Source organism: Oncorhynchus gorbuscha, linkage group LG15 (assembly GCF_021184085.1).
Source record: "Oncorhynchus gorbuscha isolate QuinsamMale2020 ecotype Even-year linkage group LG15, OgorEven_v1.0, whole genome shotgun sequence".
Taxonomy (NCBI): domain Eukaryota; kingdom Metazoa; phylum Chordata; class Actinopteri; order Salmoniformes; family Salmonidae; genus Oncorhynchus; species Oncorhynchus gorbuscha.
The window spans coordinates 11,480,076-11,502,938 of NC_060187.1; the positions used below are offsets into that span (position 1 = coordinate 11,480,076).

Genomic DNA, 22,863 nt, shown 5'->3' on the forward strand with positions numbered 1-22,863 from the left:
AGTTAGGACTGGGTTCTGAACAGATAGTTCCGAGATTCTGCTCTTTTCTACAACCTGTAGGGAACACAATATATGGTCTGGTACAAATTGTGATATGAGAATGGGTTGTTATATTCAAATTAAATACTGTAGTATTTAATATTGTTCAAAAAGTCTAGTGTTTTTGCGGACATTACTGTGGTATTTACCGGAGTGCTTTTTTTTGTGGATAATACTATAAAATGTACTATAGTATTCTACAGTACATATTCTATACAACATTTTAAGTACTACATGTTTGAGGGATACTACAGTGTAGTATAGTATTCTACATTATACTACAGTTTACTAAAGAATTCTGTAGTAAGTACTGTAGTATTCTATAGTTAACTGTAGTCTTTTTTTAATGTGGGTGTGGTTGGTAGATAATGGCTCTGATGATTTTTTTGTCTCTGTTAAACCTGTTGTGGGTCAAGAATGTGTGGGTGGCTAGCCTCTGAAGTGATCAATCTCTGTTTATATGTGGTAGGTGTTAGTGTTGTGGAGAGAGAGGGAGATAGAGAGATGATAGAGAGAGATGTTACAGAGAGATGATAGAGAGAGATTATATATAGAGAGAGAGATGATAGAGAGAGATTATATATAGAGAGAGAGATGATAGAGAAAGATTATATGGTGCCACCCAGTGCTTCATGGTTGGGGTGGTGTTATTTGGCTTGCAAGTCTCCCCCTTTTTCCTCCAAACATAACGATGGGCATTATGGCCAAACAGTTCTATTTTTGTTTCATCAGACCATAGGACATTTCTCCAAAAAGTACGATCTATGTCCCCATGTGCAGTTGCAAACCATAGACTGGCTTTGCAGTGGCTTCTTCCTTGCTGAGCGGCCTTTCAGGTTATGTTGATTTTCAACATTTTTTAATGTGGACATAGGTACTTTTGTACCTGTTTCCTCCAGTATCTTCACAAGGTCCTTTGCTGTTGTTCTGGGATTGATTTGCACTTTTCACACAAAAGTACATTAATCTCTAGGAGACGGAACGCGTCTCCTTCGAGAGCGGTATGACGGCTGCGTGGTCCCATGGTGTTTATACTTGCGTACTATTGTTTGTACAGATGAACGTGGTACCTTCAGGCGTTTGGAAATCACACGGATGACCCAGACTTGTGGAGGCCTCCAATTTTTTTTCTGAGGTCTTGGCTGATTTCTTTTGATTTTCCCATGATGTCAAGAAAAGAGGCACTGAGTTTTTAGGTAGGCCTTGAAATACATCCACGGGTACACCTCCAATTGACTCAAATGATGTCAATTAGCCTATCAGAAGCTTCTAAAGCCATGACATAATTTTGGGGAATTTTCCAAGCTGTTTAAAGGCACAGTCAACTTAGTGTATGTAAACTTCTGACCCACTGGAATTGCGATGCAGTGAATTATAAGTGAAATAATCTGTCTGTAAACAATTGTTGAAAAAATTACTTGTGTCATGCACAAAGTAGATGTCCTAACCGACTTGCCAAAACTATAGTTGGTTAACAAGAAATTTGTGGAGTGGTTGAAAAACCTTGTTTTAATGACTCCAACCTAAGTGTATGTAAACCTCCGACTTCAACTGTAAGTGCCAGGGAGAAAAGTCAAGATCTACAGGTGTGCACTTCAGATCAAGGACTATCAAGCACCTCTAGCTACCAAATATCCTGTACGCCTACAAGTACATCCAATGTGCCTCTATTTATCAACATTGTCCCCTTCTCTCGCCCTTGCATCTTTTCTGATTTCAATATCTCTCTCCTTTCCAGGAGGCAGTGATAACCCGGATGATGAGTACCACCGCACCGCCCAGAACAGCTGGGTCCAGCGAATGATCACCTCCCTCTTCAGCGACTCCTCCCTGTTCAACACACGGGAGGGGCGGGCGGGGAAGGTCCATAACTTCATGCTGGGCCTCAACCTCAACACCAACATGCCCTTCTCCACCTTCGGAGACTTCATGTACCAGAACTCCTGCGCCTCCGTCGAGGATGAGGTGGACGCTGTCACAGGTCAGATGTCAAATCTGGCGATCCAGGAGTTCTGGATGTAACACATTCTAGATTCAATATTCCAGATATACAGTGGGGCAAAAAAGTATATAGTCAGCCACCAATTGTGCAAGTTCTCCCACTTAAAAAGATGAGAGAGGCCTGTAATTTTCATCACAGGTACACTTCAACTATGACAGTTAAAATTAGAGAAAAAAAATCCAGAAAATCACATTGCAGGCTTTTTAATGAATTGGTCAATAACAAAAGTTTATCTCAATACTTTGTTATATACCCTTTGTTGGCAATGACAGAGGTCAAACGTTTTCTATATGTCTTCACAATGTTTTCACACACTGTTGCTGGTATTTTGGCCCATTCCTCCACGCAGATCTCCTCTAGAGCAGTGATGTTTTGGGGCTGTTGCTGGGCAACACGGACTTTCAACTCCCTCCAAAGATTTTCTATGGGGTTGAGATCTGGAGACTGGCTAGGCCACTCCAGGACCTTCAAATGCTTCTTACGAAGCCACTCCTTCGTTGCCCGGGTGGTGTGTTTGGGAAAGACCCAGCCACGTTTCATCTTCAATGCCCTTGCTGATGGAAGGAGGTTTTCACTCAAAATCTCATGATACATGGCCCCTTTCATTCTTTCCTTTCCACGGATCAGTCGTCCTGGTCCCTTTGCAGAAAAACAGCCCCAAAGCATGATGTTTCCACCCCCATGATGTTTCCACCCCCCACAGTAGGTATGGTGTTATTTGGATGCAACTCAGCATTCTTTGTCCTCCAAACACGACGAGTTGAGTTTTTACCAAAAAGTTATATTTTGGTTTCATCTGACCATATGACATTCTCCCTATCTTCTTCTGGATCATCCAAATGCTCTCTAGCAAACTTCAGACGGGCCTGGTCATGCACTGGCTTAAGCAGCGGGACACGTCTGGCACTACAGGATTTGAGTCCCTGACGGCGTAGTGTGTTACTGATGGTAGGCTTTGTTACTTTGGTCCCAGCTCTCTGCAGGTCATTCACTAGGTCCCCCCGTGTGGTTCTGGGATTTTTGCTCACCATTCTTCTGATCATTTTGACCCCACGGGGTGAGATCTTGCGTCTTTTATGTCTTCCATTTCCTAATAATTGCTCCCACAGTTGATTTCTTCAAACCAAGCTGCTTACCTATTGCAGATTCAGTCTTCCCAGTCTGGTGCAGGTCTACAATTATGTTTCTGGTGTCCTTTGACAGCTCTTTGGTCTTGGCCATAGTGGAGTTTGGAGTGTGACTGTTTGAGGTTGTGGACAGGTGTCTTTTATACTGATAACAAGTTCAAACAGGTGCCATTAATACAGGTAACGAGTGGAGGACAGAGGAGCCTCTTAAATAAGAAGTTACAGGTCTGTGAGAGCCAGAAATCTTGCTTGTTTGTAGGTGACCAAATACAAATTTTCCACCATAATTTGCAAATGAATTCATTAAAAATCATACAAAGTGATTTTCTGGATATTTTTTTTTCTCATTTTGTCTGTCATAGTTGAAGTGTACCTATGATGAAAATTACAGGCCTCATCTTTTTAAGTGGGAGAACTTGCACAATTGGGGGCTGACTAAATACTTTTTTTGCCCCACTGTACCTGTTTGACTGTTGTTAGAGTCTAAATAAAGCAGATTCTAGATCCAGTAGAACTTGGCAATAGAGCTCTTGTTGGAGCTGTGTACTATTCAGTAGACTTACAGTGGCGTTATTGGAAGGTTATGGTGGTGATTTTATTTAAGTCTGAGTGCATAATAAAACTGACTCAATTACAGTACAGTTACAGTATAATAGCGTTACTAAATGCCAAACTGTGTACAAATGGAAACCGCTATAGTATGACCACACACACACACACACACACACACACACACACACACACACACACACACACACACACACACACACACACACACACACACACACACACACACACACACACACACACACACACACACACACACACACACATACCCATCCACACAAATTCCCTTACGCATTTCTACCTTAACACATTCTGTATTTATTCTGCATCGTATTCCATAACGTTCTCAGACCCCGATGAGTTTGCTGATATCTACGAGCCCTTGGACGTGAAGAGTAAGAAGATCCATATAGTAGACAGTGGTTTGACCTATAACCTCCCGTACCCCCTCATCCTGCGGCCGCAGCGTGGCGTCGACCTCATCATCTCCTTCGACTTCTCAGCTCGCCCCAGCGACTCCAGCCCGCCCTTCAAGGTCATTGTGATGACAAGCGCCACCTGCCAGTACTTCCTGGTTTTAAAATGTTTATGTGTTTATTTCATTTTATCATTGTCATTTTTTTGTGCGCAATTTCTGCGTGATTATTAATGTGTTAGGATAAAAGTTTTAATAATTGAACTATGCAATAGTAATCAAGAGGCTAGCTTTTTGACTTGTGTTTGGTATGTAGGAGCTTCTGCTGGCTGAGAAGTGGGCCCGGATGAACAAACTGCCGTTCCCTAAGATCGACCCTAAAGTGTTTGACCGCGAGGGCCTGAAAGAGTGCTACGTCTTCAAGCCAAAAAAGGGGGAACGGAACTGCCCCACTGTCATCCATTTTGTCCTGGTCAACATCAACTTCAGGACATTCAAAGCTCCTGGTAAGTACTGTATGTGTACTGTATACCTGAGGTAGGACCAAGTCACTATTATTCGAGTCCACAACTCTTGTCTATACCATATGCATGTCTGTATAGGTTGTGTATGTGAAATATATTAGATTTCTTTAGTCGAGCAGTAGTCTGGTTTACAAGAGAGAGAAAAAAGAACAAAAATCATGGTGTATAAGACACCTGTCTGATTGGTGCCTGGTTGAGTGGACTGATCCATTGTGGAGGCCGTGGGGATGGTACAGTCCATCAGTCTAAGACTTATATTATGTACAATGGTGCAATACAAATACAGTTTTTCATAACAAATGGTCGCTGTCCGCGGTTCTGAAACACATCAGTGCTCTGTTGATTTGGCGCTTGTTGCTATGTGCATAATAGTAAAGTTAATCAGCATGGTGTTGAGAACAATGTGGTGGAGGCAGCAGTTTTGAGTTAGGAGATGAGAAAACAGCCCTTGCCTTAATCGTCTAAGAAAAGTGAGGAGAGAGGAAACCCCAACTTAAATAGGTCTATAATCAACAGCCTAACTGTTAAATGTGCTTGGCTTTATTAATCTTCCATATCTACAGAAATAAGACAGATCCTGCTTCTGTTGCCTGTTTTACTGTTTGGTTGGTAGTCTAATGATTGCGTGAGCACCAAGCCTCTTGCTGTTTTTAATCCTTGCTATGCTGTAATAAAGGCTTTACAGGCTTTACACTTATTTTGTTAGACCAGCCTCTCTGGTAATATTTATAATGTGTTTAATGCTCTTCCAAATAATAATTTATAACAATAATAATAACCCTCCTTTTTCCTTGATCTCCTTTTTATTGTTATTATTACTATTATTATGATCATCATTATAATAATAAGTAATACCATTATCATTAGTAGTTTTAGTGTAGCAGCCTTGTATAACCACCATTGAGCTGTAGGCCAAAGAGAGCATCCGGTTTAGTCTTAAAACCGTAACTTAGTTAGGCCTATATTTCAATACTTATACAGGCTACTGTATCAATCAATCATTTATCTGTTCATGTCCTCACACAGCATACGAGTTATTCATGACGTGAAATGCAATCAAGCATTTTAGTTTTAAAATAAAATAACAAATGCAACCATTTAATAATTAGCATAAACAATAAATAGGCCTAAACTGTTCCATTTCGGGAAATTTCATTAACATATTAATGCGGCTGTTTTTAGACTTTGATGTAATAGAGGCTTTACAAAAAAAAGAAAAATAAACTTTACAACATACTCTCTCTTACAATTTATTTGGTGTTGTTTACGTTGTACCAAATGGTCAGAAAAATGGTTGTAATCTAACAACAGCTGTTTGGCACATAATATGTACGCAGTGCTGGCTCCTTACCTTATTTTTCTTGATCTCCAGTATTTTCCACAACTAGTCAAATTAATTCCACACATCTGACTTCCCCTTTACCTCCTGTGCAACCAGTAAACGTTCCCTTGTTTCAAGTTTATTTGTCACGTTGTGTGCATCCATTTTTATGTCATGTGTTACATTGTGAGTTTATTTTTTATTGAACCTTTATTTAACTAGGCAAGTCAGTTAAGAACAAAATCTTATTTACAATGATGGCCTACCCCGGCCAAACCCGGACGATGCTGGGCCAATTGTGTGTCGCCCTATGGGACTCCCAATCGCAGCCGGTTGTGATACAGCCTGGATTCAAACCAGGGTGTCTGTAGTGACATAGTGCCTTAGACCACTGCGCCACTCGGGAGCCCCTGAGTTTATAACCAGTTTATTGATGTGATAATGATATGCTATATGTCAGGCCCTATTGGTCACGTGCATGTAAAGCATATATGTGTCACATGAAGAGAGCAAGGGTTGAGGGAATAGAGAATGTTTTTCTTAACAAATGATGGATTTCGGTAACAGAACTTTTCAGTCAGAAATGGCTGTGAATATGTTGCAGCTTCAGCAACACGTACAGCGTGATAAACATGTTGATGTTCTGTGGTGGTCGCTGCAGCAGGGAGGAGAGTCTTTTTTTTAACACAGTGCAGCAAGTCTGAGCCAGGCCCAGCACAATCAAGTCAATTGCGGTCCTCTAGTCATGTGTGTGTCTTAATTATTTTATCAAAGAATTTGCTTAAAGCATCAGACAAGCTCAGTGCATATAGTTGATTTGATAAAAACACAGATGTGTCTATATATGGAAAAATGTAGTCGGAGACAGCCCTAGCATACAGTACATTTTAAAAAACTTTTATTTAATGTTCTGTTGCTGATGACTGGGATGAATGCAGAAAAAGATTTCAGGACAAGACACCCTCTTTATGACTAGGCCTATCTAACTTATATTATTATGATGTCATAATGCTTCTTGACAATGTCATAAAGTATATTTACTTAGTCCATTATGACAGGATGGTCATAATGCTTCATGACAGTGTCATGAAGTCTATTTTCTGCTAGATATTTAACATAATATGTTTAATACATTATGAAGAAAAAAATGACAATATACATAATTCATAACAACAACAACAACAACAAAGGACTTAAGAAACAAACTATCAAACAAAAATAAACTTCTTGGCAGGGAAAAAACACATTTGAATAAATGTGGGTTTTGACACTCATGTAGGTGTCCTAACAAGCAATAACATATTATAATACAGTGCATTCGGAAAGTATTCAGACCCCTTGACCTTTTAAAAAAAAATTACATTACAGCCTTATTCTGAAATGAATTAAATAGTTGTTTTACTCAAATCAAATCAAAATCAAATCAAATCAAATTTTATTTGTCACATACACATGGTTAGCAGATGTTAAATGCGAGTGTAGCGAAATGCTTGTGCTTCTAGTTCCGACAATGCAGTGATAACCAACAAGTAATCTAACTAACAATTCCAAAACTACTGTCTTATACACAGTGTAAGGGGATAAGGAACATGTACATAAGGATATATGAATGAGTGATGGTACAGAGCAGCATACAGTAGATGGTATCGAGTACAGTATATACATATGAGATGAGTGTGTAGACAAGTAAACAAAGTGGCATAGTTAAAGTGGCTAGTGATACATGTGTTACATAAGGATGCAGTCGATGATGTAGAGTACAGTATATACATATGCATATGAGATGAATAATGTAGGGTAAGTAACATTATATAAGGTAGCATTGTTTAAAGTGGCTAGTGATATATTTACATCATTTCCCATCAATTCCCATTATTAAAATGGCTGGAGTTGGGTCAGTGTCAATGGCAGTGTGTTGGCAGCAGCCACTCAATGTTAGTGGTGGCTGTTTAACAGTCTGATGGCCTTGAGATAGAAGTTGTTTTTCAGTCTCTCGGTCCCAGCTTTGATGCACCTGTACTGACCTCGCCTTCTGGATGATAGCGGGGTGAACAGGCAGTGGTTCGGGTGGTTGATGTCCTTGATGATCTTTATGGCCTTCCTGTAACAACGGGTGGTGTAGGTGTCCTGGAGGGCAGGTAGTTTACCCCCGGTGATGCGTTGTGCAGTCCTCACTACCCTCTGGAGAGCCTTACGGTTGAGGGCGGAGCAGTTGCCGTACCAGGCGGTGATACAGCCCGCCAGGATGCTCTCGATTGTGCATCTGTAGAAGTTTGTGAGTGCTTTTGGTGACAAGCCGAATTTCTTCAGCCTCCTGAGGTTGAATAGACGCTGCTGCGCCTTCTTCACGACGCTGTCAGTGTGAGTGGACCAATTCAGTTTGTCTGTGATGTGTATGCCGAGGAACTTAAAACTAGCTACCCTCTCCACTACTGTTCCATCGATGTGGATAGGGGGGTGTTCCCTCTGCTGTTTCCTGACACCACACTCCGAGGGCCCTCACCTCCTCCCTGTAGGCCGTCTCGTCGTTGTTGGTAATCAAGCCTACCACTGTTGTGTCGTCCGCAAACTTGATGATTGAGTTGGAGGCGTGCGTGGCCACGCAGTCGTGGGTGAACAGGGAGTACAGGAGAGGGCTCAGAACGCACCCTTGTGGGGCCCCCGTGTTGAGGATCAGCGGGGAGGAGATGTTGTTGCCTACCCTCACCACCTGGGGGCGGCCCGTCAGGAAGTCCAGTACCCAGTTGCACAGGGCGGGGTCGAGACCCAGGGTCTCGAGCTTGATGACGAGCTTGGAGGGTACTATGGTGTTGAATGCCGAGCTGTAGTCGATGAACAGCATTCTCACATAGGTATTCCTCTTGTCCAGGTGGGTTAGGGCAGTGTGCAGTGTGGTTGAGATTGCATCGTCTGTGGACCTATTTGGGCGGTAAGCAAATTGGAGTGGGTCTAGGGTGTCAGGTAGGGTGGAGGTGATATGGTCCTTGACTAGTCTCTCAAAGCACTTCATGATGACGGAAGTGAGTGCTACGGGGCGGTAGTCGTTTAGCTCATTTACCTTAGCTTTCTTGGGAACAGGAACAATGGTGGCCCTCTTGAAGCATGTGGGAACAGCAGACTGGTATAGGGATTGATTGAATATGTCCGTAAACACACCGGCCAGCTGGTCTGCGCATGCTCTGAGGGCGCGGCTGGGGATGCCGTCTGGGCCTGCAGCCTTGCGAGGGTTAACACGTTTAAATGTCTTACTCACCTCGGCTGCAGTGAAGGAGAGACCGCATGTTTCCGTTGCAGGCCGTGTCAGTGGCACTGTATTGTCCTCAAAGCGGGCAAAAAAGTTATTTAGTCTGCCTGGGAGCAAGACATCCTGGTCCGTGACTGGGCTGGATTTCATCTTGTAGTCCGTGATTGACTGTAGACCCTGCCACATGCCTCTTGTGTCTGAGCCATTGAATTGAGATTCCACTTTGTCTCTGTACTGACGCTTAGCTTGTTTAATAGCCTTGCGGAGGGAATAGCTGCACTGTTTGTATTCAGTCATGTTGCCAGACACCTTGCCCTGATTAAAAGCAGTGGTTCGCGCTTTCAGTTTCACGCGAATGCTGCCATCAATCCACGGTTTCTGGTTAGGGAATGTTTTTATCGTTGCTATGGGAACGACATCTTCGACGCACGTTCTAATGAACTCGCACACCGAATCAGCGTATTCGTCAATATTCCCATCTGACGCAATACGAAACATGTCCCAGTCCACGTGATGGAAGCAGTCTTGGAGTGTAGAGTCAGCTTGGTCTGACCAGCGTTGGACAGACCTCAGTGTGGGAGCCTCTTGTTTTAATTTCTGCCTGTAGGCAGGGATCAGCAAAATGGAGTCGTGGTCAGCTTTTCCGAAAGGGGGGCGGGGCAGGGCCTTATATGCGTCGCGGAAGTTAGAGTAACAATGATCCAAGGTTTTACCACCCCTGGTTGCGCAATCGATATGCTGATAAAATTTAGGGAGTCTTGTTTTCAGATTGGCTTTGTTAAAATCCCCAGCTACAATGAATGCAGCCTCCGGATAAATGTTTTCCAGTTTGCAAAGAGTTAAATAAAGTAACTCATCAATCTACACACAATAGCCCATAATGACAAAGCAAAAACAGATTTTTAGAAATGTGTGCAAAGTGAAGAGGCGACTCCGGGATGCTGCCCTTCTAGGCAGAGTTGCAAAGAAAAAGCAATATCTCAGACTGGCCATTAAAAAGAAAAGATTAAGATGGGCAAAATAACTCAGACACTGGACAGAGAAACTCTGCCTAGAAGGCCAGCATCCTGAAGTCACCTCTTCACTGTTGACGTTGAGACTGGTGTTTTGCTGGTACTATTTAATGAAGCTGCCGGTTGTGACTTGTGAGGCGCCTGTTTCTCAAACTAGACACTCTAATGTACTTGTCCTCTTGCTCAGTTGTGCACCGGGCCTCCCACTCCTCTTTCTATTCTGGTTAAAGCCAGTTTCCTCTGTTCTGTGATGGGAGTAGTACACAGCGTTATACAAGATCTTCAGTTTCTTGGCAATTTCTCACATGGAATAGCCTTGTAATCAAACCCACAAATGCTGATGCTCCAGATACTCAACTAGTCTAAAGAAGGCCCGTTTTATTGCTTCTTTAATGAGCACAACAGTTTTCTGCTGTGCAAACATAATTGCAAAAGGGTTTTCTAATGATCAATTAACCTTTTAAAATGATAAACTTGGATTAGCTAACACAACGTGCTTTTGGAACACAGGAGTGACGGTTGCTGATAATGGGCCTCTGTACGACTATGTGGATATTCCATTCAAAATCATTTCCAGCTACAATAGTTATTTACAACATTAACAATGTCTACACTGTATTTCTGATCAATTTGATGTTAATTTAATGGACAAAAAAATGTGCTTTTCTTTCAAAAACAAGGACATTTCTAACTTTTGATCGGTAGTGTATTCCATACATGAGAGTACGCTCATAGGGAATATGCTCCTAAGGAAGTTGAAGGTTTATGCTAGAAAAGATGGTTGTGTGTGGGATTGGTATTTTACAAGATGCCTGGGGGGGTGAGTCATAAGGAGAAGATCTATGACCAGGTGCTATGTTGGGAATCTCTTGCTATGCTGGGAGCGAAGTGTGTGTAAACAGGGTATACATCATTTGCCATAGGAAGACAGGGACACACAGACACAGGCCAGGCCTCTCTCCTCTGCTCACACACTGAGTTATAGTGTTTTAGGGCCTCACGAATGAGGAACACACACATGTACACATCCTCTGCTGTATTTGTGTTGTGTAGGAGAGAGAGTAGGTCACATCACTGGTCTGGTATTCCCCTGTAGAGTCGGTGACAAGTGTGCCATCATTTAGTGATCATTCATTCATGGAATTAGGAAATACATGAGAAGACATGTTTTATCAACCCAACCCAACCTTGTAAGGCAGACGGAAATAGTTTCCGTACCTGCAGGCAACAGATGTGTGTGGCCGTTTTGTCTAGTCCACGTCCTCAGTTAGAGCCCTGCATGGGCATGAATTTTAAGCCCTACCCATGCCCGATTGCTTCTGGCAAATTTAAAGGCCCGACCCTGCCCGAAACCCAAAATCAGAAATAACTCCCTCTGTTAATAAATCCATCAGCTGCTCCTCTCTGTGTCTGTCACTCGCTCCCTGCACGCTGCTCATGGTGGCTCTGTGTCTGTGAGTATCCAAAGCAACGGCTCTGTCACTCGCTCCCTGCACGCTGCTCATGGTGGCTCTGGGTCTGTGAGTATCCAAAGCAACGGCTCTGTCACTCGCTCCCTGCACGCTGCTCATGGTGGCTCTGTGTCTGTGAGTATCCAAAGCAACGGCTCTGTCACTCGCTCCCTGCACGCTGCTCCTGGTGGCTCTGGGTCTGTGAGTATCCAAAGCAACGGCTCCACTTGGGCTGCTCTGCTCAATGATGAGACATGAGAAAGCAGTTAGTGGTTAGCTACTTTTTACCACTAAACTCTGACAGAACTTGAGGAACATTATTATTTTCTGTGAAATATATCTGAGATTGAAGAACTTCTGACACCATGTTATGATCTTTGATCTAAGTCAGATATGGCTGTATTGCGCAGCAGAGCACAAGCAAATGGCTCAGATTAAAAATGTTAGTGATCGATTTAGGGATACTCGAGCCTTGCCCGTACCCTAGTTATTGATGGAAAAACAGGCCATACCCGGCCCTGATATATAATGTCGGGGTCCGTCGGGCTCGGGTCGGGTATCAAAGCTCTACCGTCAGTCAAACTGCTCATTGCTCAACATAGAGCTGGGCGACAAAAACCCATATCTTTATAAATTGCCTGAATATATGTTATAACGATAAGTAGAACGATACATTTATAACATTAATGTGCACCACAGTTTTGTTTATTTTTATAACCTTTAAAGTACTAAAGTACTAAATACTATGGTTGTAAAGTGCTATTGTTATGCAGGTGAGTGAGGACCCAAAAGCGACTTAACAGAAACAGAGTCTATTCAAGTCCAAACAGAAAACGACAAATCCTGAATCCTTAACAGGAAATGTCCAAACGGGGAATAACCGAAATCCTCTAGTCTGTAGAGGGGAATAACAGGAGAAGCGGCCACAGACTGCAGGTCGCTTCGGGTAGGCGCAGGCCGTAGCTGACAGAGACACCTGCTCACACGCAGCATCTGAAGAAGGCAAAAACACGACAGGACGGAACAAGTACACAGCGAACAGCAAACATCAAACAAGGATCCGACAAGGACAGAAGCAGAAACAGAGAGAGAAATAGGGACTTAATCAGAGGGCAAAATAGGGGACAGGTGTGAAAGAGTAAACGAGGTAGTTAGGAGAATGAGGAACAGCTGGGAGCAGGAACAAAACGATAGAGAGAGAGAGGGATAGAGAGAGAGGGATAGAGAGAGAGGGAAAGAAACCTAATAAGACCAGCAGGGGGAAACGAATAGAAGAGAAAGCACAGGGACAAGACATGACAATCTATGACAAAACATGACAGTACCCCCCCACTCACCGAGCGCCTCCTGGCGCACTCGAGGAGGAACCCTGGCGGCAACGGAGGAAATCATTGATCAACGAACGGTCCAGCACGTCCCGAGAAAGAACCCAACTCCTCTCCTCAGGACCGTAACGGGAAACGATGAAGAGGGAATCTAGTGCAATAACTCTTATAAAAATGAGACACGGGTAGAGAACTGTAAGAGTTAGAGCAATCAGGACCAAACAGGCCAGGAGAGTAACAACTAGGGACAGACTGAGACACAGCAAGGCTAAGACCAGGAACAGGAGAGAGGCGGTGGCTGTGGACAGACTGAGACACAGCAAGTGCAGGAACAGGACCAGGAGAGAAGCGGTGGCTGGGGACAGACTGAGACACAGCAAGGCAGGAACAGGACCAGGAGAGAAGCGGTGGCTGGGGACAGACTGAGACACAGCAAGGGCAGGAGCAGAAGCAGGAAGAGAGTTACCGGACTTAGTCTGCGCGCAGTCCGAACAAGCAGCCACGAAACGGCGCGTGTCACGCTCCTGAGTAGGCCACCAAAAACGCTGGCGAATAGAAGCAAGCGTACCCCGAACGCCGGGGTGGCCAGCTAACTGGGCAGAGTGAGCCCACTGAAGAACGGCCAGATGAGTAGAAACGGGAACGAAAAGAAGGTTACTAGGACAAGCGCGCGGCGACGGAGTGTGAGTGAGTGCTTGCTTTACCTGTCTCTCAATCCCCCAGGCAGTCAACCCGACAACACGCCCTTCAGGGAGAATCCCCTCGGGTCGGTAGAGGCTACAGAAGAACTGAAGAGACGGGATAAAGCATCAGGCTTGGTGTTCTTAGTGCCCGGACGATAAGAAATCACGAACTCGAAATGAGCGAAATACAGCGCCCAACGAGCCTGACGCGCATTAAGTCGTTTGGCAGAACGGATGTACTCAAGGTTCTTATGGTCAGTCCAAACGACAAAAGGAACGGTCGCCCCCTCCAACCACTGTCGCCATTCGCCTAGGGCTAAACGGATGGCGAGCAGTTCGCGGTTAGCCACATCATAGTTACGTTCCGACGGCGACAGGCGATGAGAAAAATACGCGCAAGGGTGGACCTTATCGTCAGTATGGGAGCGCTGGGACAGAATGGCTCCCACGCCCACCTCTGACGCGTCTACCTCGACAATGAACTGTTTAGTGACGTCAGGTGTAACAAGGATAGGAGCGGATGTTAAACGCTTCTTGAGGAGATCAGTACAACAATCATACGACCGGTGAGGAGGAAGGGAGGTGGCTCTGGACCGACTGAAGACCGTGCGCAGATCATGATATTCCTCCGGCACTCCTGTCAAATCACCAGGCTCCTCCTGTGAAGAGGGGGCAGAAGAAACAGGAGGAAAAGCAGACATTAAACATTTCACATAATATACTGGGGAGAGGACTACCATCCAAGGCGAACATGGCCGTGGGCTCCCCTAACTGTCTGAGAGGAATGTCATGTTCCCGAGCCCAGGCTTCGTCCATAAAACAGCCCTCCGCCCCAGAGTCTATTAATGCACTGCAGGAAGCTGCCGAACCGGTCCAGCGTAGATGGACCGACAAGGTAGTACAGGAACTTGACGGAGAGGACTGAGTAGTAGCGCTTACCAGTAGCCCTCCGCTTACTGATGAGCTCTGGCCTTTAACTGGACATGAAATGACAAAATGACCAGCGGAACCGCAATAGAGACAGAGGCGGTTGGTGATTCTCCGTTCCCTCTCCTTAGTCGAGATGCGAATACCCCCCAGCTGCATGGGATCAACACCTGAGCCAGTGGGAGAAGATGGTAGTGTCGGGGAGAGGGGGGACACAGTTAACGCGAGCTCTCTTCCATGAGCTCGGTGACGAAGATCTACCCGTCGTTCTATGCGAATAGCGAGTTCAATCAAAGAATCCACGCTGGATGGAACCTCCCGGGAGAGAATCTCATCCTTAACCTTAGCGTGGAGTCCCTCCAGAAAACGAGCGAGCAACGCCTGCTCGTTCCAGTTACTGGAGGCAGCAAGAGTGCGAAGCTCTATAGAGTAATCCGTTATGGATCGATTACCTTGACATAGGGAAGACAGGGACCAGGAAGCTTCTTTCCCAAAAACAGAACGATCAAAAACCTGTATCATCTCCTCCTTAAAGTTCTGATACTGGTTAGTACACTCAGCCCTTGCCTCCCAGATAGCCGTGCCCCACTCCCGAGCCCGTCCAGTAAGGAGAGATATGACGTAGGAGATACGAGCAATACCCCTGGAGTACGTGTGGGGCTGGAGAGAGAACACTATATCACACTGGGTAAGGAACGAGCGACATTCAGTGGGCTCCCCAGAGTAGCACGGTGGGTTATTAATTCTGGGCTCCGGAGACCCGGAAGCCCAGGAGGTAACCGGTGGATCGAGGCGGAGATTGTGAATCTCCTCCGAGAGGCCGGAGACTTGGGCGGCCAGGGTCTCAACGGCATGTCGAGCAGCAGACAATTCCTGTTCGTGTCTGCCTAGCATCGCTCCCTGGAACTCGACAGCAGAGTAGAGAGAATCCGTAGTCGCTGGGTCCATTCTTGGTTGGATCCTTCTGTTATGCAGGTGAGTGAGGACCCAAAAGCGACTTAACAGAAACAGAGTCTATTCAAGTCCAAACAGAAAACGACAAATCCTGAATCCTTAACAGGAAATGTCCAAACGGGGAATAACCGAAATCCTCTAGTCTGAAGAGGGGAATAACAGGAGAAGCGGTCACAGACTGCAGGTCGCTTCGGGTAGGCGCAGGCCGTAGCTGACAGAGACACCTGCTCACACGCAGCATCTGAAGAAGGCAAAAACACGACAGGACGGAACAAGTACACAGCGAACAGCAAACATCAAACAAGGATCCGACAAGGACAGAAGCAGAAACAGAGAGAGAAATAGGGACTTAATCAGAGGGCAAAATAGGGGACAGGTGTGAAAGAGTAAACAAGGTAGTTAGGAGAATGAGGAACAGCTGGGAGCAGGAACGAAACGATAGAGAGAGAGAGGGATAGAGAGAGAGGGATAGAGAGAGAGGGAAAGAAACCTAATAAGACCAGCAGGGGGAAACGAATAGAAGAGAAAGCACAGGGACAAGACATGACAATCTATGACAAAACATGACAGTTATGGTTATAGCCATCAATTGTCCAATTAACAATCACCCGTATTAGCAAACTTATTTCATTTCAAACTTCACATTTCTCATGTACAGGCTACTTATCACAATGAACAATATCAGCAAAATGCCTGCGATAAGTGATCGGTATGGTCGGTGTCGATCATTTGCAGTTTATCGGTCCAGCTCTAACTCAACAGTCAAACCGAAGCTAACCTCAAGGGTTAAGTTAAGGCATTCATTCCGAGTTGTTAGAAGGAAAGAGTCAACCATTTTGTATTTTTATTGTTTTTTGTGCATCTCTTAGGAATGTTCTATGGATTCCCGGAGTCATATTTTCATGTGTATCTGAGCTATTGCCATTCAAGCAGGCAGAACAGATACATGATGCAAACCTCTCCATACTAGCTGTATTTCTGCCTGCTTGAATTGATAGAACATGTCTCAAAAACTATATAACATTAAAACTAAGTGAATGATTCCTTTAAGGTTTGGATTAGGGTTAAAAAAAAGACAAATTATTATTTATTTTTTTAACTAACAAGTGCCCAGCACTGGGATTGAACCCACGACATTCAGAGCCATAACTCACGGTTTAAGAGATACTGTTATAGTTATAAGATGTTAACAAGCACTCGTATTGCCCCGAGTGGAGGAGAAATTGCCATGTAAATAAAATGACTAGCCATCGTTTGTTAAAACGGGTTGACAGCTCACCATCACCCTGGAGCTTGGGCTGAAACATGCATAGTTCTGAATGAGTCATATGATATAGGCTAGTATTAGCTATCACTGTCACACAAGGAGAGAATGGTATATGACCAGTTATTAGTTAGTCATAGTCACTATCATCCTGAAGGACATATAGTGCCTTCCGAAAGTATTCACACCTCTTGACTTTTTCAACAAAATAAAAAGTGTTACAAGGTGGGATTCAAATGGATTTAATAGGTTGTTGTTTTTTTGTCAACGATCTACACAAAATACTCTGTAATATCAAAATGGAAGAAAAATTCTAACATTTGTAAAATAATATATAAAAAATAAAACACCACTATATCTTGATTACATAAGTATTTAACCTCTTGAGTCAATACATGACAGTGTCACCTTTGACAGTGATTCTGGGGAAGTCTCTAAAAGCTTTGTACACCTCGATTATACAATATTTGCACATTATTCTTTTAAATTTAAATTCTCCAAGCTCTGTCAAGTTGATTGTTGATTGTGCTAGACAGCAAGTCTTGCCATAGATTTTCGAGACGATTTAAGTCAAAACTGGAACTAAGCCACTCAGGAACAATCAATGTCGTCTTGGTAAGCAAGTCCAGTGTTTTAGGTTATTGTCGTGCTGAAAAGGGAATTCGTCCCCCAGTGTCTGTTGGAAAGTACACAGAACCAGGTTTTCCTCAATTATTTTGCCAGTGCTTAGCTCTATTCTGTTTCTTTTTATCCTAAAAAATGTAAGTCTTTGCCGATGACCCATAACATTATGCAGCCACCACCATGCTTGAAAATATGAAGAGTAGTATTCAGTGATGTGTTGTGTTAGGTTTGCCCCAAACTTAACGATTTGTATTCAGGACATGAAGTTAATTTATTTTCCACATTTTTTGTTGTTTTACTTTAGTGCCTTATTGCAATCGGGATGCATGTTTTGGAATATTTTTATTCTGTACATGCTTTCTTCATTTCACTCTGTCATTTAACTTATTATTGGAGAGTAACTACAATGTTGTTGCTCCATCCTCAGTTTTCTCCTATCACGGCCATTCAATTCTGTAACTGTTTTAAAGTCACCATTGGCCTCATGATGAAATCCCTGAGTGGTTTCCTTCCTCTCCGGCTACTGAGTTATGAAGGACACCTGTATCTTTGTAGTGACTGGCTGTATTGATACACCATCCAAAGTGTAATGAATAACTTCACCAGGCTCAGAGGGATTTTGAAAGTCTCCTTTTGTTTACCCATCTACCAATACGTGCCCTTCTTTGTGAGGCCTTGGAAAAACCATCCTGGTCTTTGTGGTTGAACATGTGTTTGAAATTCACTGCTCGACTGAGGGACCTCACAGATCATTTTATGTGTGGAGTACAAAGATGAGGTAGTCATAAAAAAATAATGTTAAAAACACTTATCTGTGAGTCCATGACTTTTTAAGCACATTTTTACTCCTTAACTTATTTAGGTTTGCCATAACAAAGGGATTGAATACTTATTGACTAAAGACATTTCAGCTTTACATGTTTTATTAATTTGTAAAAAAAAAGCCTAATTCCACTTTGACATTATTGGGTGTTATGTGGAGGACATTGACACCACATCTCAATTTAATCCATTTTAAATGCAGGCTGTAACACAATAAAATGTGGAAAAGGTCCAGGGGTGTTGATACTTTCTGAAGTACATATCATTCTGTTGCTGTGTGTTTGAAGGGGTTCCTCGGGAGACGGAAAAGGAGAAGGAGATGGCTGACTTTGACATCTTCGACGACCCTGAGAGTCCGTACTCCACGTTCAACTTCCAGTACTCCAACCAGGCCTTCACACAGCTCCACGACCTCATGGAGTTCAACACGCTCAACAACATCGAGGTACGTTCAACCTTCAACTGCATCACCACTGGCTCCTGTACATCCATTTCTAAATGTGTTAGAAGGTCGGACAGTCTTTGGAAGAGTTACATCGATTAGGATCTCTAAAAAGGGGTATGTCGATATGCAATGCTCAAACATCAAGGTCCATTTGAATGCTGGAGCCATACTAGTTTTCTCTGGGGTTGGTGTGTTTTACAACATCAAGGTCAATTTGACATTCAGTTGTTCTGGCTCTTATGCACTGTCTAAAAAAAGATCCCACGAATCAAAAGGTCAGTTCAGTCGGTCAAAACTAATATGCCAATGACTAAAGGGGTTTCTCAATATGACAGATGTACTGTATGTAGGTAGATACTGATTCCTGCTCCTGATTCCTGCTCAAACCACCCTCAACAAAGAGGTCAGTTCGGTTAGCCAGAACTAATGTATGTAAAACAACATTCCAACAACGTAAATGTCAGTTCAGCCAGGCAGATGTAATGTATGTAAAACATTCCAGCAACATCAATGTTTGCTCAATTATCCGTCAGTAACTAGGGGTCCCCTGGGCATGGAACTTCCAACATCTGTGTAGGCGTATGCTGATTGATATGTATCTAACCTCTAACCACATTTCAATGAATTATGATTTCTTGTTAACGGTCAATTGACTAACCACTTGTGTAGGTTAATACAGTGTTTTATCCATTTCACCTCCTCCATCCACCGCTCTCTTGACCAGGTGATAAAAGAGGCCATTAAGGAGAGCATCGTGTACAGGAAGGAGAATCCATCCCGCTGCTCCGTGTCCCTCTCACTCAACGAGATCCAGAACAAAATGTTCCTGAAGCGGGAGAAACCCCGGAAGTGAGAGCCGGAATGCCGGGAAGAGCAAGGTCAAACTATCAGACGAAACTGGCATTGGAGAGTGGAGATTTTCCTATATTTTTACATTTTTCATTAGGGAAACTTTGTTGGTTTGTTTTGTCCATCTAATGTGAATGAAGAGGGTTTGGTGTAAACCATGGAAACCTGTGGTGGATATCACTGAACAACATGACAAAGACTTGTTATGGACCCTAAAGTTGAGTGATATAAAGTCTGAAGAGATGTTAAAATAGCAGTAAACTAAACTCAAGGCTCCTTAATTGACTTTCCATTTTTATAAGTGCTACTCATGTATGTATTATGTGTTTTTAACGTAGCAGGGTTTTCCTACAGTATAGTTGTAAACAGTTGTTACTGATCTAAACAAGTGATCTCACAGGAAACCATGGAAACCATAGAAGAAGAGGTGTCCTTAAACCATCAGGTTATGTTCGATGCCAACTACTAATACACCACCAAGTGCAACCGTCTGGATTCCTCAAACATCTCAATTATGTTTATTCAACGCAGGGAGTGGCTCCAACAACAAACAACACTCAACACCATAGAAACGGCCTTTCTGTCTGCCTCCTTTATAGTCCTCTCTCACGTTAGTGTGTTTATTTTCCTGACTGTGTTATTTCAGGCTTCCCCTTACATACTCGGACCAAGTTTTTTGTTTGGGGCAGAGTAGTTTCCTCCCACTGTGACCCCTCCTCACCCCCACCATCTTCCCATACTCTACCCCGCAGATATGGTCTGGTGTGTCTGTGCTGAGTTGGGGTGAGAGGGGTGGGGTGTAACCCTGGAGAGGGTGTGGTGTGATGGCTTCACGGCTCTTGTCGGCACACAATGGAATTTCAAACACTACACCTACACCTGCAGCAGAGTCTGAAGAGAAGTATCTGACATACTACACCTACACTTGCAGGGGTCAAAGGGTATCCAGTGTGCTGTGGAATTTTACACAGAACAGAAAACCCTGTCTGCTGACCATGGTCTGCCTGAGCTCACATTTCAGCCTAGTTTTTAAAACAATGTTATGTAAAACAGATGATTTTCTTCAATTATTTCTAGCTTGTTGCTTTGTGTGTTTTTACTGTGTATTTTCTTTTGTGAAAATTAATATTTCTGCATTCTTTGACGCTTTAACCTTATTGTTTATTACTTTTAGGTCACAGGAGGTTGGTGGCACCTTAATTGGGGAGGACAGGCTCGTTTGATGCCATTCCATTTGCTCGGTTCTATCCATTATTAAGAGCCGTCCTCCCCTCAGCAGCCACCACTGCTTTAGGTCTCCCAGAGATTGTCATATTGTTGTTGGCTATTTTCAGACTGAATTGCATTTCATACTGGACTTTGTGCAACGTCGCACAAGCAATGACAGTCATGCCGCTTGATCTTTTCAGGACACCTGTGTGCCACCTTTTTTATTCAATGCATTTTATTCTCTTAGGTAGAAGGAGTACATGGAGGACATATGTCTCTGTTCCATGTAAAGCTGTCTTGGACTACAGTAAATAGTCTTATTGTTTTGTTTTTTGTTTTTGTTTTGTGCAATTTTTACAATTATGGGAAATAAAGTGTTAAAAGGATTTCAAACTGAGAGAACCCAGGTAGTGTAGTCATACACTTCTGCTTTTCTTACCTTGTCCTTTTTATTATTTTAACCAATAACATACACCATGTTTATGTACAACATACATGTGATTGAATAAAAGTCCAAGTTGTCTTCTTTCTCAGTAATCCAACACCCACTATACGTGTTATTGTGGCTTGGAAAAAAAGAACAACTTCAGGTTGTAGAAGTACTTGCCAACACTATTCATCTCATGCAACGTTACCACTATAGAAATGGCCATTTGATGCTTGAATTCAAGACCATGTAGACCCCGGAAATCAGAGGTTTAACACACACTGTAACTTTCACTGGGCTGGAAAACATATTTTAGCCTTACGAAAGGAAATGCCTTGGCCAGGCCTAGATTACCTAGATCTGGCTGTGATCTTTTTCATAGGTCTGCTACTATGAGAAACCCCATCACAACAAGGACAATGTGGCCACAATGAAATAATTCACCTGAAACCTTCATAACATGAAGCCCAGGCAGTTCTTCCTCCAGCTACAGTACATAACCGTCGCCACCCACAGGCTGGTTAGAGACCTGTCGAAGCACATCGCACAGTAAATCATTACATTTTCCAATTAAATCATCATGCAAAAGTAATATTCCCATCATGTGAGAGTACTAATTATGTGCTTAGGATAGTTTGCTGCGGTGCGCGTCTGAGGGTGCCTCCTCTCTGGCATGAAAATTCATTCGCCTAACGCCCTCTGGATCGACTTTAACGTGCTCCGTTTACTGTAGTCTAGTTGCTCAGCACAGCCATGCCTGGCAGACAGACAGACATTCAGAAACCTTCAAGGCCTTTGAAGGCTACACTCAAAAGCCTTGTTGCCCTAGAGTGCTGTCTGCCTGTCTTTCTTAATGTATGTGAGGTGAGAATGATTTCCATGTTGGCGTGTTATTATGTTATTCTCACACACCACACGTAAGGGTCATGTATGTGCCTGCATGTTTTCTTCTTGATGTGCTGAGTCACTCTCACCGCACACAGACAGACAGGCTGTGGTGCACCACAGGAACCAAGACGGGGCTGCTCTGGAGGAACGCACGCAACCAGACACACACAGGCCTCTACCATCATACAGTGTGCTGTGTATCAACTATAGAACAAATATCATTATGGAGAACAATTTACTATAACCTATGTTAGATTTACTATGAAATAAATATACACTATAACCTATGCACACTTGCTGGCATCAAACGGTGTGGTACATATCAGGTTAATCAGACTGTGTGTGGTACATTTCAGGCCAATCATAATGTGTGGTACATATCAGGTAAATCAGACTGTTTGGTACATAACAGGAAAATCAGACTGTGTGGTGCATATCAGGTCAATCAGACTGTTTGGTGCATATCAGGTAAATCAGACTGTGTGTGGTACATACCAGGGAAATCAGACTATGTGTGGTACATGTCAGACCAGTCAGATTATGTGGTACATAACAGGTCAGCCAGAATGTGTGGTACATAACAGGTCAATCAGAATGTGTGGTACATATCAGGTCACTCAGACTGTATGTGGTACATATCATTGCAGTCAGACGGTATGGTACACATCAGGTCAATCAGACTGTGTGTGGTACATATCAGGTCAGTCAGACTGTGTGTGGTACATGTCAGATCATTCAGACTG

At 43.5% G+C, this 22,863-nt stretch overlaps 1 protein-coding gene across 1 annotated transcript in view; it reads left to right on the top strand.

Moving 5' to 3' along the window:
• pla2g4ab (phospholipase A2, group IVAb (cytosolic, calcium-dependent)) overlaps positions 1-21,347 on the top strand; it is a 69,473-nt gene extending 48,126 nt beyond the window's left edge. Inside the window, exons 14-18 of the mRNA XM_046301005.1 lie at positions 1,778-2,020; positions 4,086-4,270; positions 4,467-4,656; positions 18,590-18,747; positions 19,472-21,347. Of these exons, the coding sequence (XP_046156961.1) occupies positions 1,778-2,020; positions 4,086-4,270; positions 4,467-4,656; positions 18,590-18,747; positions 19,472-19,600 (905 nt within the window). The 3' untranslated portion in view covers positions 19,601-21,347. The remainder of the gene's footprint in view (positions 1-1,777; positions 2,021-4,085; positions 4,271-4,466; positions 4,657-18,589; positions 18,748-19,471) is intronic.
• Positions 21,348-22,863: the final 1,516 nt, after the last annotated feature.